Source organism: Panthera leo, chromosome B3 (assembly GCF_018350215.1).
Source record: "Panthera leo isolate Ple1 chromosome B3, P.leo_Ple1_pat1.1, whole genome shotgun sequence".
Taxonomy (NCBI): Eukaryota; Metazoa; Chordata; class Mammalia; order Carnivora; family Felidae; genus Panthera; species Panthera leo.
Window position 1 is genome coordinate 141,217,879 of NC_056684.1, and position 22,814 is coordinate 141,240,692.

General features: G+C 57.8%; 1 protein-coding gene across 1 annotated transcript in view; it reads left to right on the forward strand.

Annotated features, from left to right (window-relative positions):
- Positions 1–2,696: 2,696 nt before the first annotated feature.
- Positions 2,697–22,814, forward strand: part of HHIPL1 (HHIP like 1) — a 30,222-nt gene continuing 10,104 nt past the window's right edge. The window contains exons 1-6 of the mRNA XM_042944255.1: positions 2,697–2,966; positions 10,590–11,236; positions 13,813–13,956; positions 15,743–16,071; positions 16,578–16,704; positions 19,956–20,101. Coding sequence (XP_042800189.1) covers positions 2,697–2,966; positions 10,590–11,236; positions 13,813–13,956; positions 15,743–16,071; positions 16,578–16,704; positions 19,956–20,101 — 1,663 coding nt within the window. The remainder of the gene's footprint in view (positions 2,967–10,589; positions 11,237–13,812; positions 13,957–15,742; positions 16,072–16,577; positions 16,705–19,955; positions 20,102–22,814) is intronic.

Below are 22,814 nucleotides of genomic sequence, written 5' to 3' on the forward strand. Positions count from 1 at the left end.
AGCAATTGCACTAATGGGTATTTATCCAAGGGATACAGGTGTGCTGTTTCTAAGGGGCACATGCACCCCAATGTTCATAGCAGCGCTATCGACAATAGCCAAAGTATGGAAAGAGCCCGGATGTCCATCGATGGATGGATGGATAAAGAAGATGTGGTGTATATACAATGGAGTAGTACTCGGCAATCAAAAAGAATGAAATCTTGCCATTTGCAACTATGTGGGTGGAACTGGAGGGTATTATGCTAAGCGAAATTAGTCAGAGAAAGACAAATATCATATGACTTCACTCATATGTGGAACTTAAGATACAGAACAGATGAACACAAGGGAAGGGAAGCAAAAAATAATATAAAAACGGGGAGGGGAACAAAACATAAGAGACTCTTAAATATGGAGAACAAACAGAGGGTTACTGGAGGGGGTGGGGGGGGGAGATGGGCTAAATGGGTAAGGGGCGCTAAGGAATCTACTCCTGAAGTCATTGTTGCACTAGATGCTAACTTGGATGTAAATTTTAAATAAATAAATAAATAAATAATAAAACATCTTGAAAGGAAGAAAGAAAGAAAGAAAAGAAAAAAAGAAAGAAAGAAAAGAAAAAAGAAAGAAAGAAAGAAAAGAAAGAAAAGAAAAAGGAGAGAAAGAAAGAAAGAAAGAAAAGAAAAAAGAAAGAAAGAAAAAAGAAAGAAAGAAGAGAAAAGAAAAAAAGAAAGAAAGAAAGAAAAGAAAAAAGAAAGAAAAGAAAAGAAAAAAGAAAGAAAAGAAAAGAAAAAAGAAAGAAAAGAAAGAGAAAGAAAGAAAGAAAAGAAAAAAGAAAGAAAAGAAAAGAAAAAAGAAAGAAAAGAAAAGAAAAGAAAAAAAGAAAAAGAAAAAAGAGAGAAAGAAAGAAAGAAAGAAAAGAAAAGAAAAGAAAAGAAAAGAAAAGAAAAGAAAAGAAAAGAAAAGAAAAGAAAGCAAGCCAGACACCTGTATGGGTAGCAGGAACTGAGGCAAATGGGGTTTCGCGTGAGGGTTTATGCTGACCCGGCTGGCGGTGCACTGTGGCTTATGTTTGCGGTAGCTGTAGGGGCTCCAAATTCCTCTGTGGTCCTTGTTCTGGTCTCCCCTGTTGTCTTTGAGATTCACCCAGATCTCCTCTTAGATGGAGCGTGTGACCACTATTATCACGCCCAAGGCCTGTTGAAGTGGTGGTAAGGAGTCGGGGAGGAGTTATGTTCTATCATCCTACGTCCTGGGGCGGTGATATTCACTAATGGTTCTTAGGTCCTCTCCCTTCAGTAAGTCTCTGAAGTTTAGAGGGGATTGGAGTTGGGGACCCACCATCCCCCAGGGTGGATAAGGCTCTGGTAAAGCCTTTTTCCCTGGAGAGCAGGTCTTTGTTATGGAGGACGCTGTGGGCGTATCTCACAATGGCCACCTTTCCACTGGGGAGATTTCTGGAGGTACAAGGGCAAACTTACGGCCTCCTCCTTTAGATTGCCGCCCTCCTTCCCCCCAGGAGCTTCTCAGCCCCGCACTAGTCTGCTCTCAGCCCCCAGCAGGCCCTCAAAATGACCCTTTAAGCCTTCCCACCAGAGCAGATCTCAGCTGAGACTCTGGATTTGCCGGTCTCTCCAGATTTGGGGGTGGCACTCAACCCTGAGTCCTGAGACCTCAGCTCTCCGAGGGGTCTGAGAAAAGTGGATTCTCAGTTCAGCTTTTTTCTTATGGGCAGGACAGGAGCCACAACTTTCCGGCTCTTTCATGCGTCAGAGCAGAAACAGAGGCTTGGATTCTCAAGCACCTGCTGTCCATGAGAGGCTGGGCGAGCCCTCCGCTAACTGGGGGACGGCATTCCCTCATGGGTATAAGGGGACCCATAAGCCCGGCGACACAGGTCAGAAGCAGGGGCAGGGGCTGCAGGATGGAGAGCAGGATGCCCAGAGTGCAGAGGGGGGAGGCCCAGCAGTCCCCGGCTGTAGGGGAATATGCTAGCCGCGGAGGGGAGAGAGGGAAGAAGCCTGGGGTGAGGAAGAGGGTGCACTGTGGAGGCGGCCCATCCACCCTCCCCAACCCAGGCCCGGGTTTCACTTCTCCTGTGAGTCCCGGGCAGCAGGGACCGCCCTTTACCCCATTTTTAAGTGATTCCGTGGGAATTCCCAGCCACTGGCTCCATCATGTCCCTCCCTGGCCCAGTCGGAGGCAGGACTGGAACCCCGGAGTCCCTGCACCTCCCGGGCTAAACAGCGCCCGGGGAGGAAGCTGCGGCCCCGGCGGAAACGGGAAGCCCAGTCGGCACCTGGGGCCCCAAGACGCGAGGCCACCGCCATTGTATTGAGAAAGGATCCCGGGGTGGGGGTGGGGGGGCGCTGCTGGAACAGCGGGAACAGAGGCGGTGCCGAGTGCCGAGTTGCGCGCCGCGCCCCTCCTCCTTCAGCCCCGCCGGGGCGTCCCCGACCAGGGGTGGCCTCCCTGCGGGGCTGGGCCCCAACCTCGAGGCCCTGCGGGGTGAGCCCGTCCCTGCCCCGCGGCCACGGGCTCCCCGGGAGGGTGCGGCCCGCGGGAGGCGAGCGCTCAGGGCGCGGCCGGCGGCTCCCGGGGCCGGGGTGTCCGCCCCCCGCCGCCGCCTCCCCCTCCTCCCCCTCCTCCTCCTCCTCCCCCTCCTCCTCCCCCTCCTCCTCCTCCGGGCCGGGGCGGAGCGGGCCGGCGGCGGCATGGCGGGCGGGCGGGCCGGGCCCGGGGCGCTGCTGGCGCTGCTGGCGCTGCGGGCGCTCGGGGCGGCGGCGCACCCCCAGTGCCTGGACTTCAGGCCGCCCTTCCGGCCGCCGCAGCCGCTGCGCTTCTGCGCGCAGTACTCGGCCTTCGGCTGCTGCGCCCCCGAGCAGGACGCGGCGCTGGCCCGCCGCTTCGGAGCCCTGGCGGCGCGCGTGGACGCCGCCGAGTGGGCCGCGTGCGCCGGCTACGCGCTCGACCTGCTGTGCCAGGTGAGCGGGCGCGCGTCGGGGCCTCGGCGGCCGGGCGGGAGAGCGGCGGGGGCGGCCCCGCCGGGCGGCGATCGGGAGTGGGCGGCGGGCGTTGGACCCCCGAGTCCGCACCAAACCCCCCCCCCCCCCCCCGGCGGAGTCTTCGGCGCGGGGAGACGGGCTTTGCCATTCATTAGCTTCGTGACTCGGGCCTTCCCTGGGCCTCCCTTTCCCCTCGTGAAGCAAGGCGGGCGGACACAGCGGTGTCATCACTCCCTTGGGAGTTTGCGGGCCCCTCTGCCCTGGGAACCCCTGGAGTCAGCGTGGAGGAGCCCCGCTCTTGTCGGGGCACCGGGATGGGAAGCCTTTGTCCCGCCAGTGCTTCCCGCGCTGCCCCGGGGGAGGTGGGCGCGGCCCGGACCCGCAGGGAGCGTGGTCCACGCGCGGGACTTGGGTTTGCGGAAGGGGTTGGGGGACACCGCTCCCAGTGAGAGCCCCTCCCCCGCCCTGAGGACACGGTCTCAGAGCCCCGCCCCCTTCCTGGACCAGACATGCCCGGTGAGGCTCAGACCCCGGGGTGAGGCGGCCTGCGATGCTTGTGGCACTTCAGGCCCCCACCTAGGTTCCTGGTGTGCGCTCTCTCTGGGGGCGCCCCCACGTGGCAGAGGGTCTCTCGTCCTTTCAGACCACCTGAGGGACATCCCTTCGGTGTAACCTCTCTGTCCTCATCTCCCCTCTGGGGGCAGAGCCCCTACTTCTGCGGGCTCAGGATTGCACAGGATTGTGCCTTAGCTGCTCCTGCATGGGTCTAATTTCTGAGAGGCTGACCAGAACCCCTGGGGAAATGGAGTCAAGGCCAGGAAGCCCTGAGGCTGGCCCCAACCACCATCCAGGCAGCCAGAAGCCTGGGGGAGGAAGGGTCCTGCAGGCCCGCCTAGCTGACCCCCTTCAGACAGCCAGGGGAGGGGCAGGAGGGCTGGCTTGGAGTCAGACTTACTGGGTTGATCCTGGCCCTGCCACTCCTGGCTCTGTGACCCTGGACAGGTCACCACTGCACCATTGCATCATCTTTAAAATAGGGGCAATCTTAGCCGTCCCTCAGAGTAGGCACACAGACAAGAGGGCACATACTCAGGGCTCAGTGGATGATTCTGGCTGGATTTCTCCAGCACCTCTTTGGCCCCCACTGGCTTCCCAGCTCTAGGTAAGGACCGAGTGGGGCCCAGAGGCCCATTCGGGGGAAGCCCAGAGAGGCAGAGACTTGCCTAGTGGTCACACAGCTCAGTTATGGCCACGGTGGGCACTTGGACCACACTCAGCGCCAGTGTGAGTGGGCCATCTGGGTCAGAAATGAGAGGGCCTGGGAGGGGATGAGGAAAGGGGCCCTGGGGAGGAGGGGGACACCCGCCGTTGGTGGTCTCTGCTCAGTCCCTGTGCTGTGCTTCTCAGGGGAGCCAGAATGGTCTGGTCAAGCATCTGCCTCCCTCACCAGCGTGGGGGCTCTTTGGAAGCAGGCCCTCCCCTCCCCTCATAGTTGGGCTCGTGCGTTCACTGCACATTTGTTTATTGAGCACCTACTATGTGCCAGGCTCAGCAGGGCAAGTAAGGTAGGCGGGTCCTAGGAGGAGGAAGGGAACAGTCAGCCCTGCTATCCCTCCCTGGCAAGAGGCTCCCCTCTTCCCCTGGGAATCTTCCCAGCATGGCTTGGCCTTGAGCAACCAGTGGTAGACCGGCCTCTAGCACTTTACCCCAGGCGTCTCTGAGAGTGACCTCATGTCTGGAGTGAACTTGGAGAGGGGAGCGGAGGTTGGCTCACGGTTTCTCTGGCAGGGCCTCAAGGGAGGGCAGGAGAGTGCTGGATGGAGGACCATCCTGTCTGCGAGCCAAGGCCATGTCTGGATCCGGCACCCCCTGATTTCCACCCTGGGGAGGTGGCCAAGGTGACTTATTTACAAGTTTCAGTCAATGACAGCATTCAGACATTCACATCTGCCTTAGGGAGACATACTCCAGACAGGAGAGAGACCATGAAAACATGCTCGCTCCCACAGCCCCCTCCAGAACCTGCCCCCATCTGGTGCCCACAGCCCCTCCAGGTGCCCAGGATGGCTCCTCAGCTGGAGGGTGATCGTCCCTTCTGGGCCTTAAGACTCTTTCCTAGGACTCTGCCCTCATCCAACTGACGCCTGTGTCATCAAGAGGAGAAATGACAGCTTGTGACATGTGACATCCTCAGGTTCCTCGTGTCCTTATGACAAACTTCTGTGTAACTGAGACTGCCTCTCTGTGTAACCTGAAGTCATCAAAGCCTGGTTTCTGGTAGAAATCTACATGGGACACACTCTGCAGGTGCATGTACAGGACAGGTATTTCCCCAGAGCCTGTTAGGGGCTGGCCCTGTCTGGGTGCCCGGGCCCAGAGGCAGTTGGCAAGTCATAGGCCCAGGCTCGAGTCCCCTTGTTCAAATCAGGAGACAGACGCACGGATACTTACCAGAATGCACAAAAGGCTTCTCCAGGGTGACTGGACACTATGGGGGATAGGGAGAAAGGCCACACTTTTCCCTGTAAAAGTCAGGGAAGGCTTCCTGGAAGAGGAAACATTGAATTGCATCTTGATAGTTCATACCATTTGAGCATGTGTTTACTGAACAATGCATGCATGATGTCTCATTTATTCCCGCCGACAACTGTGGGACTGGAATTCCTTTCCCCTTTTACAGATGAAGACACGGGCACAGAGAGGCTAAGGAACTTGCCCCAGGTCACACAGGGAATGGTAGATCCAGTCTCTAGTATGCTCTGGCTCCAAAGCCCTTCTCTTACTGACTTTGTCATACTGCCTGTTTTCTTGAAGCCCCACTGTGTGCTGGGCCCTCGGGCCCCTTCCCTGGAAGGTCCCATAGCCTGTGGGGTAGGTGGACATACAAAGAGAACATAAAGTCCCGACCAGGCAGTCCAGCTGAGGCATCTCTGACAACCGGGAGGTGACAGACGACTCCCGTGGAGAGCTCAGCCCACAAGCTACAAAGTTACATTTTGGCGATGCTGTGTGGAGGGCCGTGGGCGGTCCACGGGGGGCCAGGGTGGGGGAGTCAGGGCCCTGGGAGGACGGAGGAGCCAGAGAAGACTTTTCAGTTGGGTCTGGAGTCACGAAGACGACTTTGCCAGATGAGGAAATGGGAAAGGAAGGAATACCCTACCTAGAGAACACTGTGTACACAGACCCAGCCTTCGTAAGCAGTAGGTAGCGGACATAAGGAACCCTTGGGACTCAGGACCATGAGTCGTGAGCCTCAGCAGCCGCACAGGGCGACTTCGGGGCAGCAAGGTGGGCGGGCCGTCTGCTCCTGTGCTGAATGGCGCAGGCAGCTGAACAGTGTGACGCCCGATGGGCTTTGCTTGGGTTTCCTGCTGCCCCTTCCACTGACCCCGGGAGGCCAGTTGCTGGTTGTCCCTGTGGACAGCAACCACTACACCCTCCCGTCATGTCCTGCTTGTGGATTCCTCAGGTCTGAGCACCAGGTTTGCTCTGTAAGAGTATGTAGGCCACGAGGAAGGGCTTGCCAGGCTCCGTGTCCATGCATGGACGCTGAAATTCCAGCCTGGCTCCCCGGAGGCCCCCCAGTGCTCCCTCTCTAGCTCTGGGCTGGGCTTTGGTGAGCAGAGGGCACCCAGACCGGCTTCCAGAAGTCCGTTCCGCTCCTCATTGTATCCCTGGAGCTGAGGACGGTGCCTGGCACGCAGTCAGTGTCCCGTAAACGCTTGCTGAATGAAACAGTGCTGACTAATCCGGAAAGAGCCCCGCTGTGGGCATCAGGAGGGCTGGGTCTGAGCCATGGCGTGACCACTTCTTGGCACGTAGCCTTCTTTGAGCCTCAGTTCGTCACCTACATGCTAGAAGTCACAGTGACCCTACCTCGCAAAAATTAAATGAGGCGTGTGTGCGGACAGACCCTCCCTGGCCCACCCACGGCTGCCCGCTGGAGTCACAGGAGGCTCCAGGGCAACCGTGTGAGAGACGATCGCGCGCGGAGGCCTGGGCCTGGCTGTCTCGCCCACTCGTCGGCTGAGTGGGACGTGGGCAACCCTGTGAGGCCTGGGACAGCGACTGACCAGAGACTTCCAAGCATACGTGGCCAAGTGGCCCTTAGCCTCACAGTAGCAGTAGAGGTGCCGGGAGGACAAGGCCGTGGTGTGACCATGATGGTTCCAAGGGAGGGAGGAGCCCCTGGCCCAGAGCCTGAACACACATCCATGAGGGCGGTTTGCCACCTGTCGGAGCCCCGCCTGGCCCTGCCGGTGAGGAGGGGAGCGTCCGGCCGCGGGAGGAGCACCCCCCAAGGCCTCTAGGGACCCAGAGCCGAGTCGGTCCAGACCTTGGCCCGCTGAGCCCATGGTGGGACCGGGGGCAGAGGGTGCCAGGCACAGATATAAATAATTACCTCTGCTCAGGTCAGGGGCTCTGACTGAAGGAGGTTCTTTTTGTTTTCTTTCAAGTTTATTTATTTATTTTGAGAGAGAGAGAGAGAGAGAGAGAGAGAGAGAGAATCCCAAGCAGACTCCACGCTGTCAGCACAGAGCCCGCTGTGGGGCTCGAACCCACAAACCGAGAGATCACGACCTGAGCCAAGATCAAGAGTTGCATGGGCGCCTGGGTGGCTCAGTCGGTTAAGCATCCAACTTCAGCTCAGGCCATGATCCCACGGTTCACGAGTTCAAGCCCTGCATCGGGGTCTCTGCTGTCAGCCCAGAGCCCGCTTCAGATCCTCTGTCTCCCTCTCTCTCTGCCCCTCCTCTCCCTCCCACCCCAAATAAATAAACATTAAAAAAAACCAAAAAACTGAGTCGCTTAATTGAGCCACCCAGGCGTCCCTCAAGGGAGCTTTTCATACAGCCTGTGGAGCTGAGGCCTCTGCTCTGGGTGGGGGCGGGGTACACTTAACTAGGCTTTGGGGGCTGGGAGTTAGGCGCCCGCCAGTGAGCCCGGAAATGCCCTGGCTTCTAGGTCGAATCCGGCCTGTGACCTTGGTTAGGGGCTTCCTTCTCAGCCTCTTCTTTCCCATCTGTACAATGGGACTAAGAACATACTCCTGGCACAGTCAGTTGCATTGAGCGATGGCCCTGGCCCACAATCTGCCCAAATGCCCAGAGCTGTTGTTGTTGTTCGCGCTATTTCTCCAATGGCTGTGGCTGTTATTTAAGGATGAATCGATTGCTGCTTTCGAGGGAAGGGCATGCCTGCAAAGGGAACCGTGTGTGCTGAGGCTCAGAGGTGAAAATGGCAGAGAGTGTCGGGAAACTGAAGGGGGGCAGGAGGCGGGAGCTGACGGCAGAGCTGTGGGCAGAGCTGGATCCCGAGTGCTGGTACCTCTGCGTTGGCTCTCAGGCTGGGGTCGGGGTGTGAAGGGGAGGGATCCTCTCAGCTCTCAGGGAGTGGGTGCTGGAGGCCTGAAGCTGGGGAGGGGTCTGCTGGGGTTTGTCACCTCTGCCTGGGTTCCCGGAAGGCAGAGCCTGGGGCAAAGCTTGCGGGTTATTTCCTTCTTGGGGTGAGAGGACCCGGAAGCACGAGTGTTGGGGGCAGAGGGAGGGCTGAGCCGAGGGTTGCTGCGCGATGCCTGAACTGGTTCCAAGAAGCCATCCAAACTGCGAATTGGGACTGTCTGCCGGGCGAGGAGGAGGGCAGAACGCTTCACCCATCAGCTTCCCGTCCCCAGGGCTCACAGTCCTGCCCCAGGAGGGCCTGACTACCCTGCATTCCAGATCGTGCCCATGTGGGCCCTGAATGGGGTCCCCGGTGTCTCATCAGTGGGGGAGCCCTCGGCAGGAGGCCAGGGAAGCCAAGGGCGGCCGATCCATCTGTCCCCAGAGGAACACTACACTGGCAGCCCGGTGGCAGAGGACCGTCCAGGACCCTGCCCAAGGTGCCTGAGCAGTGGAGGGAGAGGGGTCCGGGGCCAGGGGGATGCGTGGGCATGGGTATTGCCAATTTGTACATGTGCCAGCCTCCACAGTGCTGGGGAGAGTGGGGTCGGCCAGAGACCAAACCCAGACCCCTCCATGCTGCCCAAATCCTACTGAATGACACCGAGGCTGTGCCTCAGTCTCCCCCTCTGTAACACTCTCCCCTTCGTGGGCCCTTGTGAAGATGAAGCCAGTAATGGAAGTAGGAGCACCCATTCACGGTTAAGTACTGGTCAGGTGAGTTAGCTTCCAGCACATTCCCTACGCATTCACTCGGGGCTTACTATGTGCTAGGCACTGTCAGGTTCCGGGACACACAGTGACCAAAACAGTCAAAATTCCTGTCCTTGTAGGGACGCCTGGGTGTCTCAGTGCATTAAGCGCCCGGCTTCGGCTCAGGTCACGATCTCGCGGTTCGTGAGTTCGAGCCCCGTATTGGGCTGTGTGCTGACAACGTGGAGCCTGAGCCTGCTTCGGATTCTGTGTCTTCCTCCCTCTCTGCCCCTCCCCTGCTCACACTCTGTCTCTTTCTCTCACTCAAAAATAAATAAACATTAAAGATTCCTGTCCTTGTAGAATTTACCTTCCAAGGAGGACAGACAGTAAGCATGCAAACACATTCATTTTTATCGTGATACCAGATGATGGTAAGGTTTGTGATTTAGGGTGTTTTTAGTTTTTTTTTTTTTTTTAAGTTTATTTATTTTGAGAGAGAGAAAGCATGTGTGGGGGAGGAAAAGGGGGAGACGGAGTGAGAGAGAATCCCAAACAGGCTCCACGCTGTCAATGCAGAGCCCCACACAGGGCTGGAACTCAGGAACTGCGAGATCATGACCTGAGCTGAGGTCTGAAGGTTAACCGACTAAGCCACCCAGGTGCGCCTGGAGCGGGGGGTTGGTGTTTGTTTCAAGCAGAGTCAGAGGCCAGGAGGTGGAGGGCAGGGGTGGGGAGGGGTGTGTGTGGGGGTGGGGTGGGGGTGGGTGGCTGGGTGTGGTCAGGGCAGATCTCTCTGAGGATGTGTCCCTTGAGTGGGGATCTAAATAAAGGAAGGAGTAAGTCCCGCAGACACGGGGTGGAGACTTCATATGAAAAGAGGAAGTATAGAAAAGTGCCTCAGGGGCGCCTGGGTGACTCAGTCGGTTAAGCATCTGACTTTGGCTCAGATCATGATCTCCCAGTTTGTGGGTTAGAGCCCATGTCAGGCTCTGTGCTGACAGCTCAGAGCCTGGAGCCTGCTTCCCATTCTGTGTCTCCCTCTCTGCCCCTCCCCCACTTGTGTGTGTGTGTGTGTGTGTGTGTGTGTGTGTGTGTGTGTGTGCGCGCGCGTGCACACACACACACACACACACACACACTCTCTCTCTCTCAAAATAAACATTAAAAAAAAATTTTTTTAAGTTTTTTTAATACATTAACAAAAGGGTGCCCCAGACCCTTTCTGGCACACAGTAGGTATTCAAGGGCTGCTGTTAGTGGTAGCAATATTGCGGTCATTTGGTCTAACCGAAGCATTAAGGCAAGGGGAAGAGAAGGTGAGGAGCTAGGAGGCCCAGGGTTGCCGCTACCTAGTTGAGATCGCCGTGTTGCCAGACAGATGGGGGCCCCATTTTACAGATCAGCGGCCTGAGGCCCTAGGAGGCGGGAGAGGTCACGCGCATCCTCACCGCCCCTGTCCCCGCAGGAATGCTCACCCTACGCCGCCCACCTGTACGACGCCGAGGACCCGTCCACGCCGCTGCGCACGGTGCCGGGGCTCTGCGAGGACTACTGTCTGGACATGTGGCAGACGTGCCGGGGCCTCTTCCGCCACCTGTCGCCCGACCGGGAGCTCTGGGCCCTGGAGGGCAACCGCGCCAAGTTCTGCCGCTACCTGTCGCTGGACGACACGGACTACTGCTTCCCGCGCCTGCTGGTCAACGAGAACCTCAACTCGAACCTGGGCCGCGTGGTGGCCGACGCCAAGGGCTGCCTGCAGCTGTGCCTGGAGGAGGTGGCTAACGGGCTGCGCAACCCCGTGGCCATGGTGCACGCGCGGGACGGCAGCCACCGCTTCTTCGTGGCCGAGCAGGTGGGGCTGGTGTGGGCCTACCTGCCCGACCGCTCGCGGCTGGAGAAGCCCTTCCTGAACGTCAGCCGGGCGGTGCTCACCTCGCCCTGGGAGGGCGACGAGCGGGGCTTTCTGGGCATCGCCTTGCACCCCGGCTTCCGGCACAACGGCAAGCTCTACGTCTACTACTCAGTGGGGGTCGGCTTCGACGAGTGGATCCGCATCAGCGAGTTCAGGGTCTCCGCGGACGACATGAACACCGTGGACCACAACTCTGAGAGGTGGTTGCCCTGGGGGCCCGGGTGGGGTGGGGTGGGGTGGGGGCGGGGCTGAAATCGGGCCTCCAGGCCCCGCAGGTCGGCGACGGTGCCACCGGACCGATCCACGGTGTGCACCTGCCCTTGCTGCTAAAACCTCTGTCACAGCCAGGGAGGGGGCCGAGCCCCATGTCCTGGGCTCAGGGGAAGGACAGTCGCAGAACAGCACCACAGGATCACGTCCAGACTCCTGGATCAGCCACTGCGGGTGGTTCATTCCATCTGATTCTCCTAAAGCCCAGGGAGAGTCCGAGTAGTCTCCCCATCCTGCAGGTGAGGAAGGGGAGGCTTGGACAGGTAAAATGACCTGCTAGGCCACACAGCTGGCCTCGAATCCCCGTGTCTGTCTCCCGAGCCCCACCTTCCACTTCTCCTCCCCTGGACCCTCTGCTCCCTCCGCCTCCCCCAGCAGGTTTCTCTGCACCTTTCAACATGTGCCTCCTTTCTGTGTATTATCTGTGCCCCCCCCCCCACCCCGTGTTCAAAACCGCTTTGACCCGGCGTGGCATGAAGGACATATGCATCAGTCTGGGTCCAACAGGAAAATAAACCTGGTACCAGCTAATTCAGCAGGCAAGATTTGATGCTGAGAGTTAGCTATTGAGGCGATAAAAATGAAAGAGCAGCCCAGGGGAGAAGCAAGGCAACTCTGAGTTTACCAGCTGGAGGAGGCTGCCTCTACCTCTTTCAAGGACAAACTGAGAGAGCTGGGCCACTCAGTGGAAGCTGGAACCACAGTGGGCCTGGGCAGGGGGAGTTGTGGCCAGAGAGGAGGTACAGCTACTGCCAAGACATTGCCTGAGCAGAGAGAGAGAGAGAGAGAGAGAGAGAGAGATGGGGAGAAATACCCTGGCTTCTCCCTTCCTCCCGCCCTCCAATCTCCTGCCAGTGCCTTCCATTGGCTGACCCTAGCTGGAGGCCAGCCAGCAAAGGAGCATGGGAAATGTAGTTTGCAGGGTCAGAGTCTCTGAAGCAGAAAACAGGTAGGGGCAGAACCAGGACTGATCTGAGGCAAATAATGGCACATCATGTACTTAATAAAACTGGAAAATCTTGACATTGAAAGTATAAAAAGGAGAATGAACCAAATATGCTGGCTCATGTGAGGGCTAATGTAGGTCTTGTCAGGCTGCGTTAATTTTGACTATGAGCATCCTGGCAGCCGGAGCAAAAGGAGAAAATGTAATTCTCATTATCTTACATGAGGCTGTGCAACCAGTTCTCCAAGAGATAGCAGGTTGATCACACGGCTCTCGGAGCAGAGAGACAGAGGGACTGAATGGATGTGCTTCACTGGTGACTTTTAGAAAGTGACTCTTGATAAAAACTGAAGGTGGGACACAAAAAACACAGATGAACGTACTTCGGAGTGAGTGTTCAATGAGGGTCCTCTGGGGACCTATCAAGTACCAGGCTAGAACTTGACTCAGGGAGGGACCAGGACCGAGTGGTCGTCCTTGCCTGAGTCAGCTGTCAGTCTCCATTCCCAGGGCTGGGATCCCAGCGGGAGGTGGAGGCCTGATGGTCTGAGCTGTCCTTTCCGGGAAGGACTTGGAGGTTGGGGCTCTGTTTTGCTCACCAGGTCACATGTGTTGGCCTCACGTGTGTTGGTTTCAGTGGAAGGTCTTGGTTCTGGAGGCCTGAAGCCCTGGATTCAAGTTACCTGACCTTCTTGTGCCTTGGTTTTTCTTACCTGTATTAATAAGGGGTCACGAAGTCAGTGACCTGTCCCGGAAAACCTAAGCAAACAGGGCCTTGGCTACAAGGGAGGATCCGGAGGAGGAAAAGGGTGAGGATTAGTAGCTACAAGACGCCAGAGGAACAGAAGGGAAAAGTTCTTGGCTTTGCTAAGTTTGCTGCCTGGTACCAAGATATCTGGGTGGAAACCCAAGAGTCCGCACTCACGAGCCACTCTTCCTATCCCTGCACCTCCCACTTCTGGAGGCAGCACCAGCAGCCAGGGAAGCGTGGCTTCCCCCTGCCTCTTGGTTTCCACTCTCCATTGGCAAACCCCAACCAGAAGCCAGCTGGCTGGCCACGTAGTGGAGGGTTTTCTGCCATGGCAGTAAAGGAAGTTGCCGAGGGGCGAGTTTGTAGTTGAGCACAGCTCACATCAGCAACCCACCTCCTTGGAAGTTACGGTACATAGCAAATGAAGGGGGCGTGTAGAAGAAACCAGTTGTGCCGGTGACTGGGTCGCCAGGGTTGCATAATCGTAACTGGGGAGCTAGCGGTGGGGAGCGGTGAGGAGGCCTGAGTCCTAGTCCCAGCTCGGCTCCCTATGGGCTGTGTGACCTTGGGCCACTTGCTTAACCCCTCTGCGCCTCCAGTTCCCCACTAGCACAATGGAGTGAATCATCCTCGCCCAGACTCCTAGATAGATCCTTCTAAAAGTCACCTGCTGTAAAATGTATGAAAAGTCTTTTCAGCTGGGAAATGGCATCGAAGAGAGAAGAGATTTTATTGCTGTGATCTTCTTTTGTGTTTTTGCTGAGGTTGTTTTTATGTTTGTTTGGCGGGGGTGGCTTATCTCCTTTTAGGATAATCCTGGAGATCGAAGAACCAGCCTCCAACCACAACGGGGGCCAGCTGCTATTTGGGGACGACGGGTACCTCTACATCTTTACTGGTGACGGCGGGATGGCCGGAGACCCCTTTGGCAAATTCGGAAATGCCCAAAACAAGTACGTTCTGCTTTGGGCTGGCTGGTGGGTTGGTTTACATACTCTCCTGGAGGAGGGGGGTTACTTCCTCGGCCACACAGTGCAGGGCAGTAGAAAGGGCTTTGGGCCCCAGTTCAGTCTGCAGCTGGCGACTCCTGTCAAGTCGCTTCCACTCCCCAGTTAGAGGGGATAATAATAATCTCCAGGGGAGGCTTGGCATGAGGAGTAAAGGCAATCCTGTGTCTTGAGGACCAGGCACAGAACCCACTTGTCCCAGGTGCCTGATAAGTGACATCAGAGAGCCTCTGGGAAGATGGGCTTTTATTGGAAGGCAGCCCAGCCCTGCTTGAACTAGAGGAAGGAAAGAGGTCCTTCCAGAACCAAATGGGGAGTGTAAACTGGCTGGAGCAGGAGGGCAGGAGGACCCCTGCCCCACGGGTCACCCACATACGGCCTGGAAACCGAGGCATAGTCTTGCTGTTAGGTATCTACTTCTTGGGTTGAGCGGATGGCCTGCCATTATTCCACTCACACACACACACACACACACACAGTGTAGACGAGGATATCTAGGGCAGCCTCCTCCATTCTCTTAGCTAAACTGACAAAATCTTCTTTAGCCCAGAAAGTAAAAATAGCGAGGGTGATGTTGATTACAGTAATTAAACGTTCATGATTTGTCACTTGCGCTCTCATACGTGACGGTGTAGGAATCACTGAAGCTTTCTCATGTTTGGGATGTGTTTAGAGATGTAGTTGGGAAAATAGAAATTAAGGATTTGTGGATAATTGGACAGAACTTAAAACATTATTTTGCAGCGACGAGTTTGGCCCCCTTCTGTAGTGAAGCCGGCTGCACAGTGTGTGGGCTCAGGAGTGTGATCCATGGCTTGGTGCTGAGCAGGCTGGAGCGTGTGGAGGGGGGACTCCTTGGGGCAAAACCTAAAAGACCGCAATCGGGGATTAAGGGTGGGGCATCTTTGGGTGGGGTTGAAGACCTCATCTTTGAGGTAGGGGTGGTGGGTGTGGAGGGGGGGGGGGTGGTGGTGAACTGAACGGGCCCTCAGGCCTGCCTGGTTCTCTGACATGACATGCGGTGGTGCTGCCCGTGATGGCCCGGGGTGTGGGACAGAGAAAGAAAGAGCACCAGCCTATTTCCTGCTGAGATCTGCTGAGGTTTCTCTCCCCTTCCCTGAGCCCTGACCTGTTCTCTTGTGTGATGCTCCTGACTTTGATTGCTGGGTGTTGAAAGAAAACTGTAAATACGAGTCCTTTTTAGGAGTATTTTCACGCCCCCCCCACCCCACAGCCACGTAGGAAGGCAGGAAAGAGGGAGCGTGCTAACCTTACAGTGAGGAGACAGGCGTGGGAAAGTTGGAAAGCGCGTGGTGGCAAAGAGCTTGGGCTTCTGTGCTCCCGCGCTGCCTGGGCTGGATCCCAGCTGTCCCTTTACTAGCGGTGTGGCAAGTGGGCACGTTATGCGGCCTTTCTGAGCTCAGCTGCCGCGTCTGTAAAAGGGCATCACGGAACTGCTCTCCTCGAGCTGAGGCGTTAGAGGGTATGTTTGTATATGCGACGCTTCCCACGCAGCCTGGCCCGTAAGAAGGTGCCAGATAAATGCTGGAGCAGTGAGCGAGGTTACCCAGCTGGTAAGCAGCTAAGGAGGGCTTGAACCAGGGCCCTGGCCCTCCCCCCCAGCCACGTTCCAGGCTGGCCTTGACCTGGCCCCAGCACCCGCCGCCGGGGGCGCCCGAGAGCCCCGGCGCCGGGCGACCCCGAGCCGCGCCTCCTCCCGCCCGGCCCGCAGGTCGGCGCTGCTGGGCAAGGTGCTGCGCATCGACGTGGACCGCAACGAGCGCGGCCCGCTCTACCGCATCCCGCGCGACAACCCGTTCGTGGACGACCCCGCCGCGCGGCCCGAGGTCTACGCGCTGGGCGTGCGCAACATGTGGCGCTGCTCGTTCGACCGCGGCGACCCGGCCACCGGCGCGGGCCGCGGGCGCCTCTTCTGCGGAGACGTGGGCCAGAACAAGTTCGAGGAGGTGGACCTGGTGGAGCGCGGCCGCAACTACGGCTGGCGCGCCCGCGAAGGTTACGAGTGCTACGACCGCAAGCTGTGCGCCAACGCCTCCCTCGGTGACCGCCATCCCGGACCCTCTCCGCGCCCCCCCCTCCCCCGGGGCCCATCTCCCCGGATCTGCACCCCCAGCCCCCGCCACGGTCGTGCCCGCCGCCTCCCTTGTGCCCCTCCCGCCCCCACCCCGTGTCGCGTGGACACCACCCCGCGCGCCCCCGCGGACGCTGGTCCTGGATCCGTCCCCCACCCCAGGGGGTGTGCGCCAGTGCGCTCTCCCTGCCAGGCCGCGCCCTCCCCCGCCCCATCCTGGATCTCCCCTTCTTCTCCCTCGCCAGCGCTCCTGGGCTGTTTCTAGCTCTCCCGCCCCGTCCCCTTCCCGCACACCCATGCTCGACTCCCTGCTTTCCGGGAGCTGTAAGGGGCCCCAACTCTGGCCCTCCTGGTGACCTCCCATCCCCTTGCCCCTCCAGACTCAGCCCACCTACCAAACTTCGTTGTGGGGGGGGGGGGGGGCTGGCCTCCAGTGAACCCTCCATGCTCACCCCCAGCTTCCGCCCCCCTGCAGATGATGTCCTGCCGATATTCGCCTACCCGCACAAACTGGGCAAATCAGTCACCGGAGGCTACGTGTACCGGGGCTGTGAGTACCCCAACCTGAACGGCCTTTACATTTTCGGCGATTTTATGAGTGGGTAAGTGGCCCATGGGCTCCTGTGCCCGAGCAGCCCCACTGCCCTGAGTGTCTCTGGCCGCTGCCCCCGCGTTTGTGTAAAAAAGCGAGGGTACAGTGGCAGGGGCATGTGAGTATGTGCAGGTACGTGCTCCCTACAGCTGCTGTCTGACGGGGACCTTCAAGGGCCAGGCAAGCAGGTCTCTTCCTCTGGGAGGAAGTCTGGAGTTACAGCTCAGGAGACACCCTAACCCGCCCCCTTTTCTCCTGGTTTCTTCCTGAGCTTTGCTGGCTGCCTCGGGCACCACCGTGAGGGCACAGCTCGCCACTCAAGACGGGATGCCTGTTTAGTGCAGACCCATCGGTCTTCCCCTCCCACTTGAGGTTCCCGGGCTCCAGGCCTGACAGCAGTCCTGAGGGGCAGAGGCGGAAGGGGGAGGGCATGAACAACTTCCGCACACACTCTGGGCCACCTGGCTTCTGAGGAAACCAGGACCCTTCGCTGTACTAACTGACCGGGGCTCCAGGGGGCATTGGCCCAGAAGAGGCCAGAGAGGTCATTCTGCTGGAGTGGGGAGGATGGGGCTCCAGCCAGGGTCTGACCATGGGGCCCCTGGAGTCTTGTTGCCCAGTCCTCATGCTCTTTGCCAGTGGCATCTCACTCACTAAGACCCTAAAGGGTGTGTGTGTGTGTGTGTGTGTGTGTGTGTGTGTGTGTATGTGTGTGCGCGCGAGCATGGGGTGAGGGTTGGGATATATCAGATTTTGGAGCGAGAAAAGTGAGCATACCTCCTAAGCCTGCTGTGGGTCAGACTCTTTCCCAAGGAGAGCCCATGACCGCCTCATCCTCCCATTGTCCAGAGGAGGAAACTGAGGACCACAGGGCCTCAAGCAAGACATACACCTGGCACAAAGCTTAAAAGTGCTGCTGGGGAGGGGGATGCCTGGCTCAGTTGGAGGGACAGGAAGCTCTTGATCTTGGGGGCGTGAGTTTGAGCCCCACATCGGGTGTAGAGGTTGCTTTCAAAAATAAACGGGGGCGCCTGGGTGGCTCAGTCGGTTAAGTGTTCAACTCTTGGTTTCGACTCAGGTCGTGAGTTTGAGCCCCAAGTCGGGCTCCATGCTGACAGTGCAGAGCCTGCTTGGGATTCTCCCCCCACCTCTCTCTCTCTCTCTGCCCCTCCCCAACTCATGCATGCACTCTCCCTCTCTCAAAATAAATAACCTTAAACATTTAACTAAATAAGTAAAAAAAATTTTAAAAATAATTAGTTGCTTTAATTTTATCTTATTTTTAAGTAATCTCTACCCCCAACGTGGGGCTCAAACTCACGACCCCAAGATCAAGAGTGGCATACTCTACAGACTGAGCCAGCCGGGTGCCACCCCAAGCAAAGCTTTTTTTTAAAGTAGAGATTACTTAAGAATAACATCTTTTTTTCCATGAAAATGTATTTATTTTAATTTTTTTAAATGTTTATTTATTTGAGAGAGAGAGAGACAGAGCGTGAGCAGGGGAGTGGTAGAGAGAGAGAGAGACACACACACACACACACAGAATCCAAAGCAGGCTCTAGCCTCCAAGCTGTCAGCACAGAGCCCGACATGGCCTTGAACTGACCAATGGCCAGATCATGACCTGAGCCGAAGTCGGACACTTAACCGACTGAGCCACCCAGGAGCCCCTTATTTATTTTTCAGAGAGAGAGAGAGAGAGAGAGAGAGAGAGAGAGAGTGCTTGCATGCACGAGTTGGGGTGGGGCAGAGGGAGAGACAGAGGGAGAGGGAGAATCCTGGGCAGGCTCCACGCTCGGTGCTGAGCCTGACACAGGGCTCGATCCCACAACCCTGGGATCGTGACTGACCTGAGCCAAAATCAAGGGTTGGACACTGTATTAATTGAGCCACCCAGGCACCCCAAGAATAAAATCTTAAAAAAAAAAAAAGTGCAGCTGAGGTGGCTTGGGTCTGATCCTGGCCCGCCTGCCTATTAGCTGTGTGACCTTAGGCCAGTGACTTCACCTCTCTGTGCTTCCGTTTCCTCATCTGTAAAACGGACACGAGAATAGTAGTTGCTTCCTAGGGTTTGGGGACTGAATCAGTTAATACGCACACAGCACTTAGAATCTAGCATCCACTCACTATTTGGTGGCTCTTACTTCTTCCCACCCTGGCCTCTCCACCTGAGGGCAGCTAAACAGGGTTCCCCAGGAGTAGAAATAAAGAAATAAGGAAGCCTGAGGCTGGCCAGAGAATTGTCACCTCTTGCAGGCTGCTGACCCGAGGCTGGTTTGTGTCAGCCCCCCACCCAGACCCTGACCTGGGCCTTTGGATGCTGGATCCTCTCCAAGCTCCGCCCCCTCCTTAGGATCCGCTTCTGCCACTCAGCTTTCCCATGAAGCCTCTGTTTCTCTGTCTGAGTCTCCTTTCTCCCGTCTGCTGTCCCCCAAGAGTGTCCAAGTCTCTTGGAATGTGTGTGTGACCACACACATTCCACTAATTTTGCCAGCCTTTCCCAAGCCCTTCTGCTGAATCAGGGGGAGGGCAACAGAGCTGAAATTCCCTTGCGCCCCAGTCAGGGAGACAGGCCCACGCCGGGTCCACTCGAGTGCAGCCTCAGACAGCCTGTGTGCAGTGCTAGGGGAGCCCGGCGCAGGGGCAGTCGGGAGGGCTTCCCGGAGGAGGGCATGTCCAAGCAGGGCCTGGTGATGGACGGGGGGAGAAGGGAGTAAGGGGCAAGATCAGCATATTCTGAAGATGCCCAAGCATCTCCAAAGTGGAGGCGGCTCCAGAGTATGTACAAACTTCCGGCCACCAGGTATGGAGGATTCCGAGGCTCTTGACCACAGGTCAGTGGGTGGGGCTAAACTGAGGGGGGCAGGGGACAGGTTTGTCTCCTCCCCCGGCCCTTTCCTGGTGCATAGTACGTGCCCAGTGAAGAATGCGGCGGGGCCCGCTTTATGAGATCCTAACTGCTAGACCACCAAGGAGCATGGAGGGCCAGCCTTATGGGTGTGCAGCCTGTGCCGATGCACAGACCTCACGCTCGGAAGGGCCCACACTTGACCGCACAGTGGTCAAGCTCTGCTCTCACTGTATTGAGATACTTGGTAGTTTTTGAACAAGGGGTCCTGTATGCTGATTTTGCACCAGATCCCGCAAATGACGTATGGTCCCTGTTGCGTGAATAGTACGAGTGGATGGAGGGATTGTGGGTTGGGTTCCCCTGGGCAGCACGCCAGCCAGCACCCCGCGGCTCCTCCTTCTTTGCAGGCGTCTGATGTCCCTCCGAGAGAACCTGGAGACGGGCCAGTGGCGCTACAGCGAGATCTGCATGGGTCGAGGCCAGACCTGTGTGTTCCCAGGCCTCATTAACAACTACCACCCTCATATCATCTCCTTTGCAGAGGATGAAGCTGGTGAGCGCTCCTGAGGCCCTGAGGCCTCTCTGTCCAGGCCACAGGCCCCGGACTGATCCTCCGCACCCCCACCCCGTGGGTCCTCTGGGCCTGGGATTCCAGGGACGGGGTCTCGGGCCTGAAATCCCCTTCAGGCTGGGGAGCGAGTGTGCAGTGGCCTGAGACCTTGCTGGGACATCAGTCCCCACCAGCCCGAGCTTCTTTCTCCCCATCCGGAAGATGGGAACAGTGTCCCTGACCCCGCTTCTCCCTGCACGGCCGCTTCTAGGCTGCAGATAATGATGTGGAGTGAGCAGACCGGGAAAGGGTTTATGATGGTGGAAATGCAGGCTGGTGGGGGGGGGGGGGGGGGACTGTGTTCCAGACCTCTACCACCCTGGGTTCGTGAAGACCCAAGAAATCTGGCCTGTAAAATTAAGCCACATAGTCCTCAGAAGGTGGGTAGACACCGCCCTCTTGAACACCCTTTGTGGACACTCTTGTTAGTGGGTTTCCATTCAGGCTCTTGCATTTTCAATGCAAGGAACAGGGAGGGAGGGGAGAGGATGAGGGGCCATGGAGGCTGGATCCTGCTCCAGCCTCCTGCCTTTGTCCTTGGCCCCGATTGTCCCTGGACAAAAGCCGAGGGGCCCCCAGTGGGGCCTGGGGGATGCTTGGCAGGGTTGCTAGGCAACGCCCACCCAGGGACCTTTGGAGGGGTATCCCCTGCAGGGCCCAGGGCCCAGAGCCCCCAGGCCTAAGTCTGGGAAACCTTTGTTGGATGACACCCGTCACAGTCTAAATTTTCAAAAGGGCAGCCCCAGCCCCCACCGCCCTCCCAAACCCACTGGGCCTTGAAAGCCTTTTCTTTCGGCCAGTAGGGGGTTAATGTGTTTTGGAAGGAGGGGCGCCCTCTCCACCCCCCCCCCCCCCACCAGGAGCAGGACTTGGAAGGTGCAGTTCCCAAGGGGCCCTTGTTCAGCCCTCTGGGTGACACCAAGTAACGGAGAGCCAGGAGGAGGCTCCTCTAAACTGCACGGCCCAGGGCCAGCACACTGGTGAGCTCAGGAGGGCGACCCCTGGAAGGCACAGGGCCCTGGGGTCCAACACAGACAGTCCTCCCCCAGCCCCGGGCTCAGGCTCCTACCTCTCCAGTTGGCCTCCTGACATTTGTAAATTGGCCACAAGGACCCCTGCTGGCCTGGGGTTCTCCGGGACAGTCCACGCAGCAGAGAGAAGAGGGCAGTGTGGCCCTGGGTAGGGCGCCGGGGGGGGGGTGCTGTGGCTCCCAGCAGACCAGGCTGACAAGCCAAGGAGTGCGCCTGGTCCAAGCCCATCACCTTACAGAGGTGAGGGTGGGGGGACTGTACCCAGCCTGGCCCCCGGAGGCCTCCCAGGGCCTTGAGCTCGAGCTTGGTCAGCCAAAGGAAGACTGACCGTGGAAAAGAGCATTCCAGAAGGAGGCAGTGGCATGTGCAGGGAGACCCGAGTCACTCCCAGGGCCTGGAGTGTAGGTGTGAGGGCTGCACGGCCAGGGAGGAGACAGGGGCTCCCAGGGGCCACTCTTCAGAAGGAGGCCCAGAGAGGGAAGTCACAGCCCAAGGCTGCACAGCAAATCCATGCCTATGACATGGGTTCTCTCCAGCAGGGGCTGTCCTCCTGGGGTACGGTTGCATCATCACCTTGGGGACCTATTTACCACCCGAACCCCACCAAAGCAGGGCTGGTACTCCTGGAGGGGGGGGTCAGAGGCCATTGAGCACTCAGCATCCTGCCCTCCCCAGCCCCAGGCTCCCCACCACAGCTGGGTCTACCCCAGTTACACAAGTTGCCCCCCCCCCCCCCCGCAAGCGTCTTCCCCTTTGTGGAATTCCCTGAGTTTCTTGGGCCTTGATTCTCAGACCCCACCCCCATGCAGCCCTCCTTGACTGCATCTGTCCCCACAAATATGCCTTCCTCTGAGTTCTCACCTCTCTGTCCAACTTAGTGGTTCCTTGGGGGACCACCCCCATCCTTGGGAGAACTCTTCACCGTACTCTTCCAATGACAGAAGTATTAGCATGGCCGAACTGTCACACTGAATCACCACGTGGGCTGTGTCTGGGCCTCCCAGCCCCCATGTGTCCTACCGTGATGAAGGAGGACTTGGGGGCAGCAGACATTCCTGAGTTCCAGGCCTGGCGTAACCACTCACCAGCTGTGTGACTTTGGACAAGCCGCTTAACCTCTCTGAGCCTCTCGTTTTCTCATCTGTAAGGTGGGAACGATGAAGCCTATTTCCTGGGCGTTGGTGCCTCTGGCAGCAAGAACCAGGGGGCGGGATGAGGGTGAGGAGAGAAAGAACTCACATCTGCTCAGAGTATCTAGGTGCTCATAACTCTCAGGGGCCCCGAGAGGTCGAGGAAACTGAGGCTCCAAGCGGGGCTGTCCCCGAGCTATAGGCGCGCACATGGGGCTCAGCGCAGGGGCCCCGCCCCCCGCTTCAAGCGTGGACTCTTCTGCCCCTGCCACCTGCCTGGGAGATGCCTGCTGGTCAGTGGAGAGAGACTCTAGTCTCCAGGACTTGGCAGGACCCGGATCCTGAGGATGACAATAATAGCAACAGTGACAATAGCTAATATCGATTGAGCATTTAGTCGGTGCTCTTTGAAGCCTTATTATAGCCCTAGGATCCCCTATATCCCAGGTTGGGGATAAGGAAGCCGGGGCTCAAAGGGCCACATGTGCCAAAGGT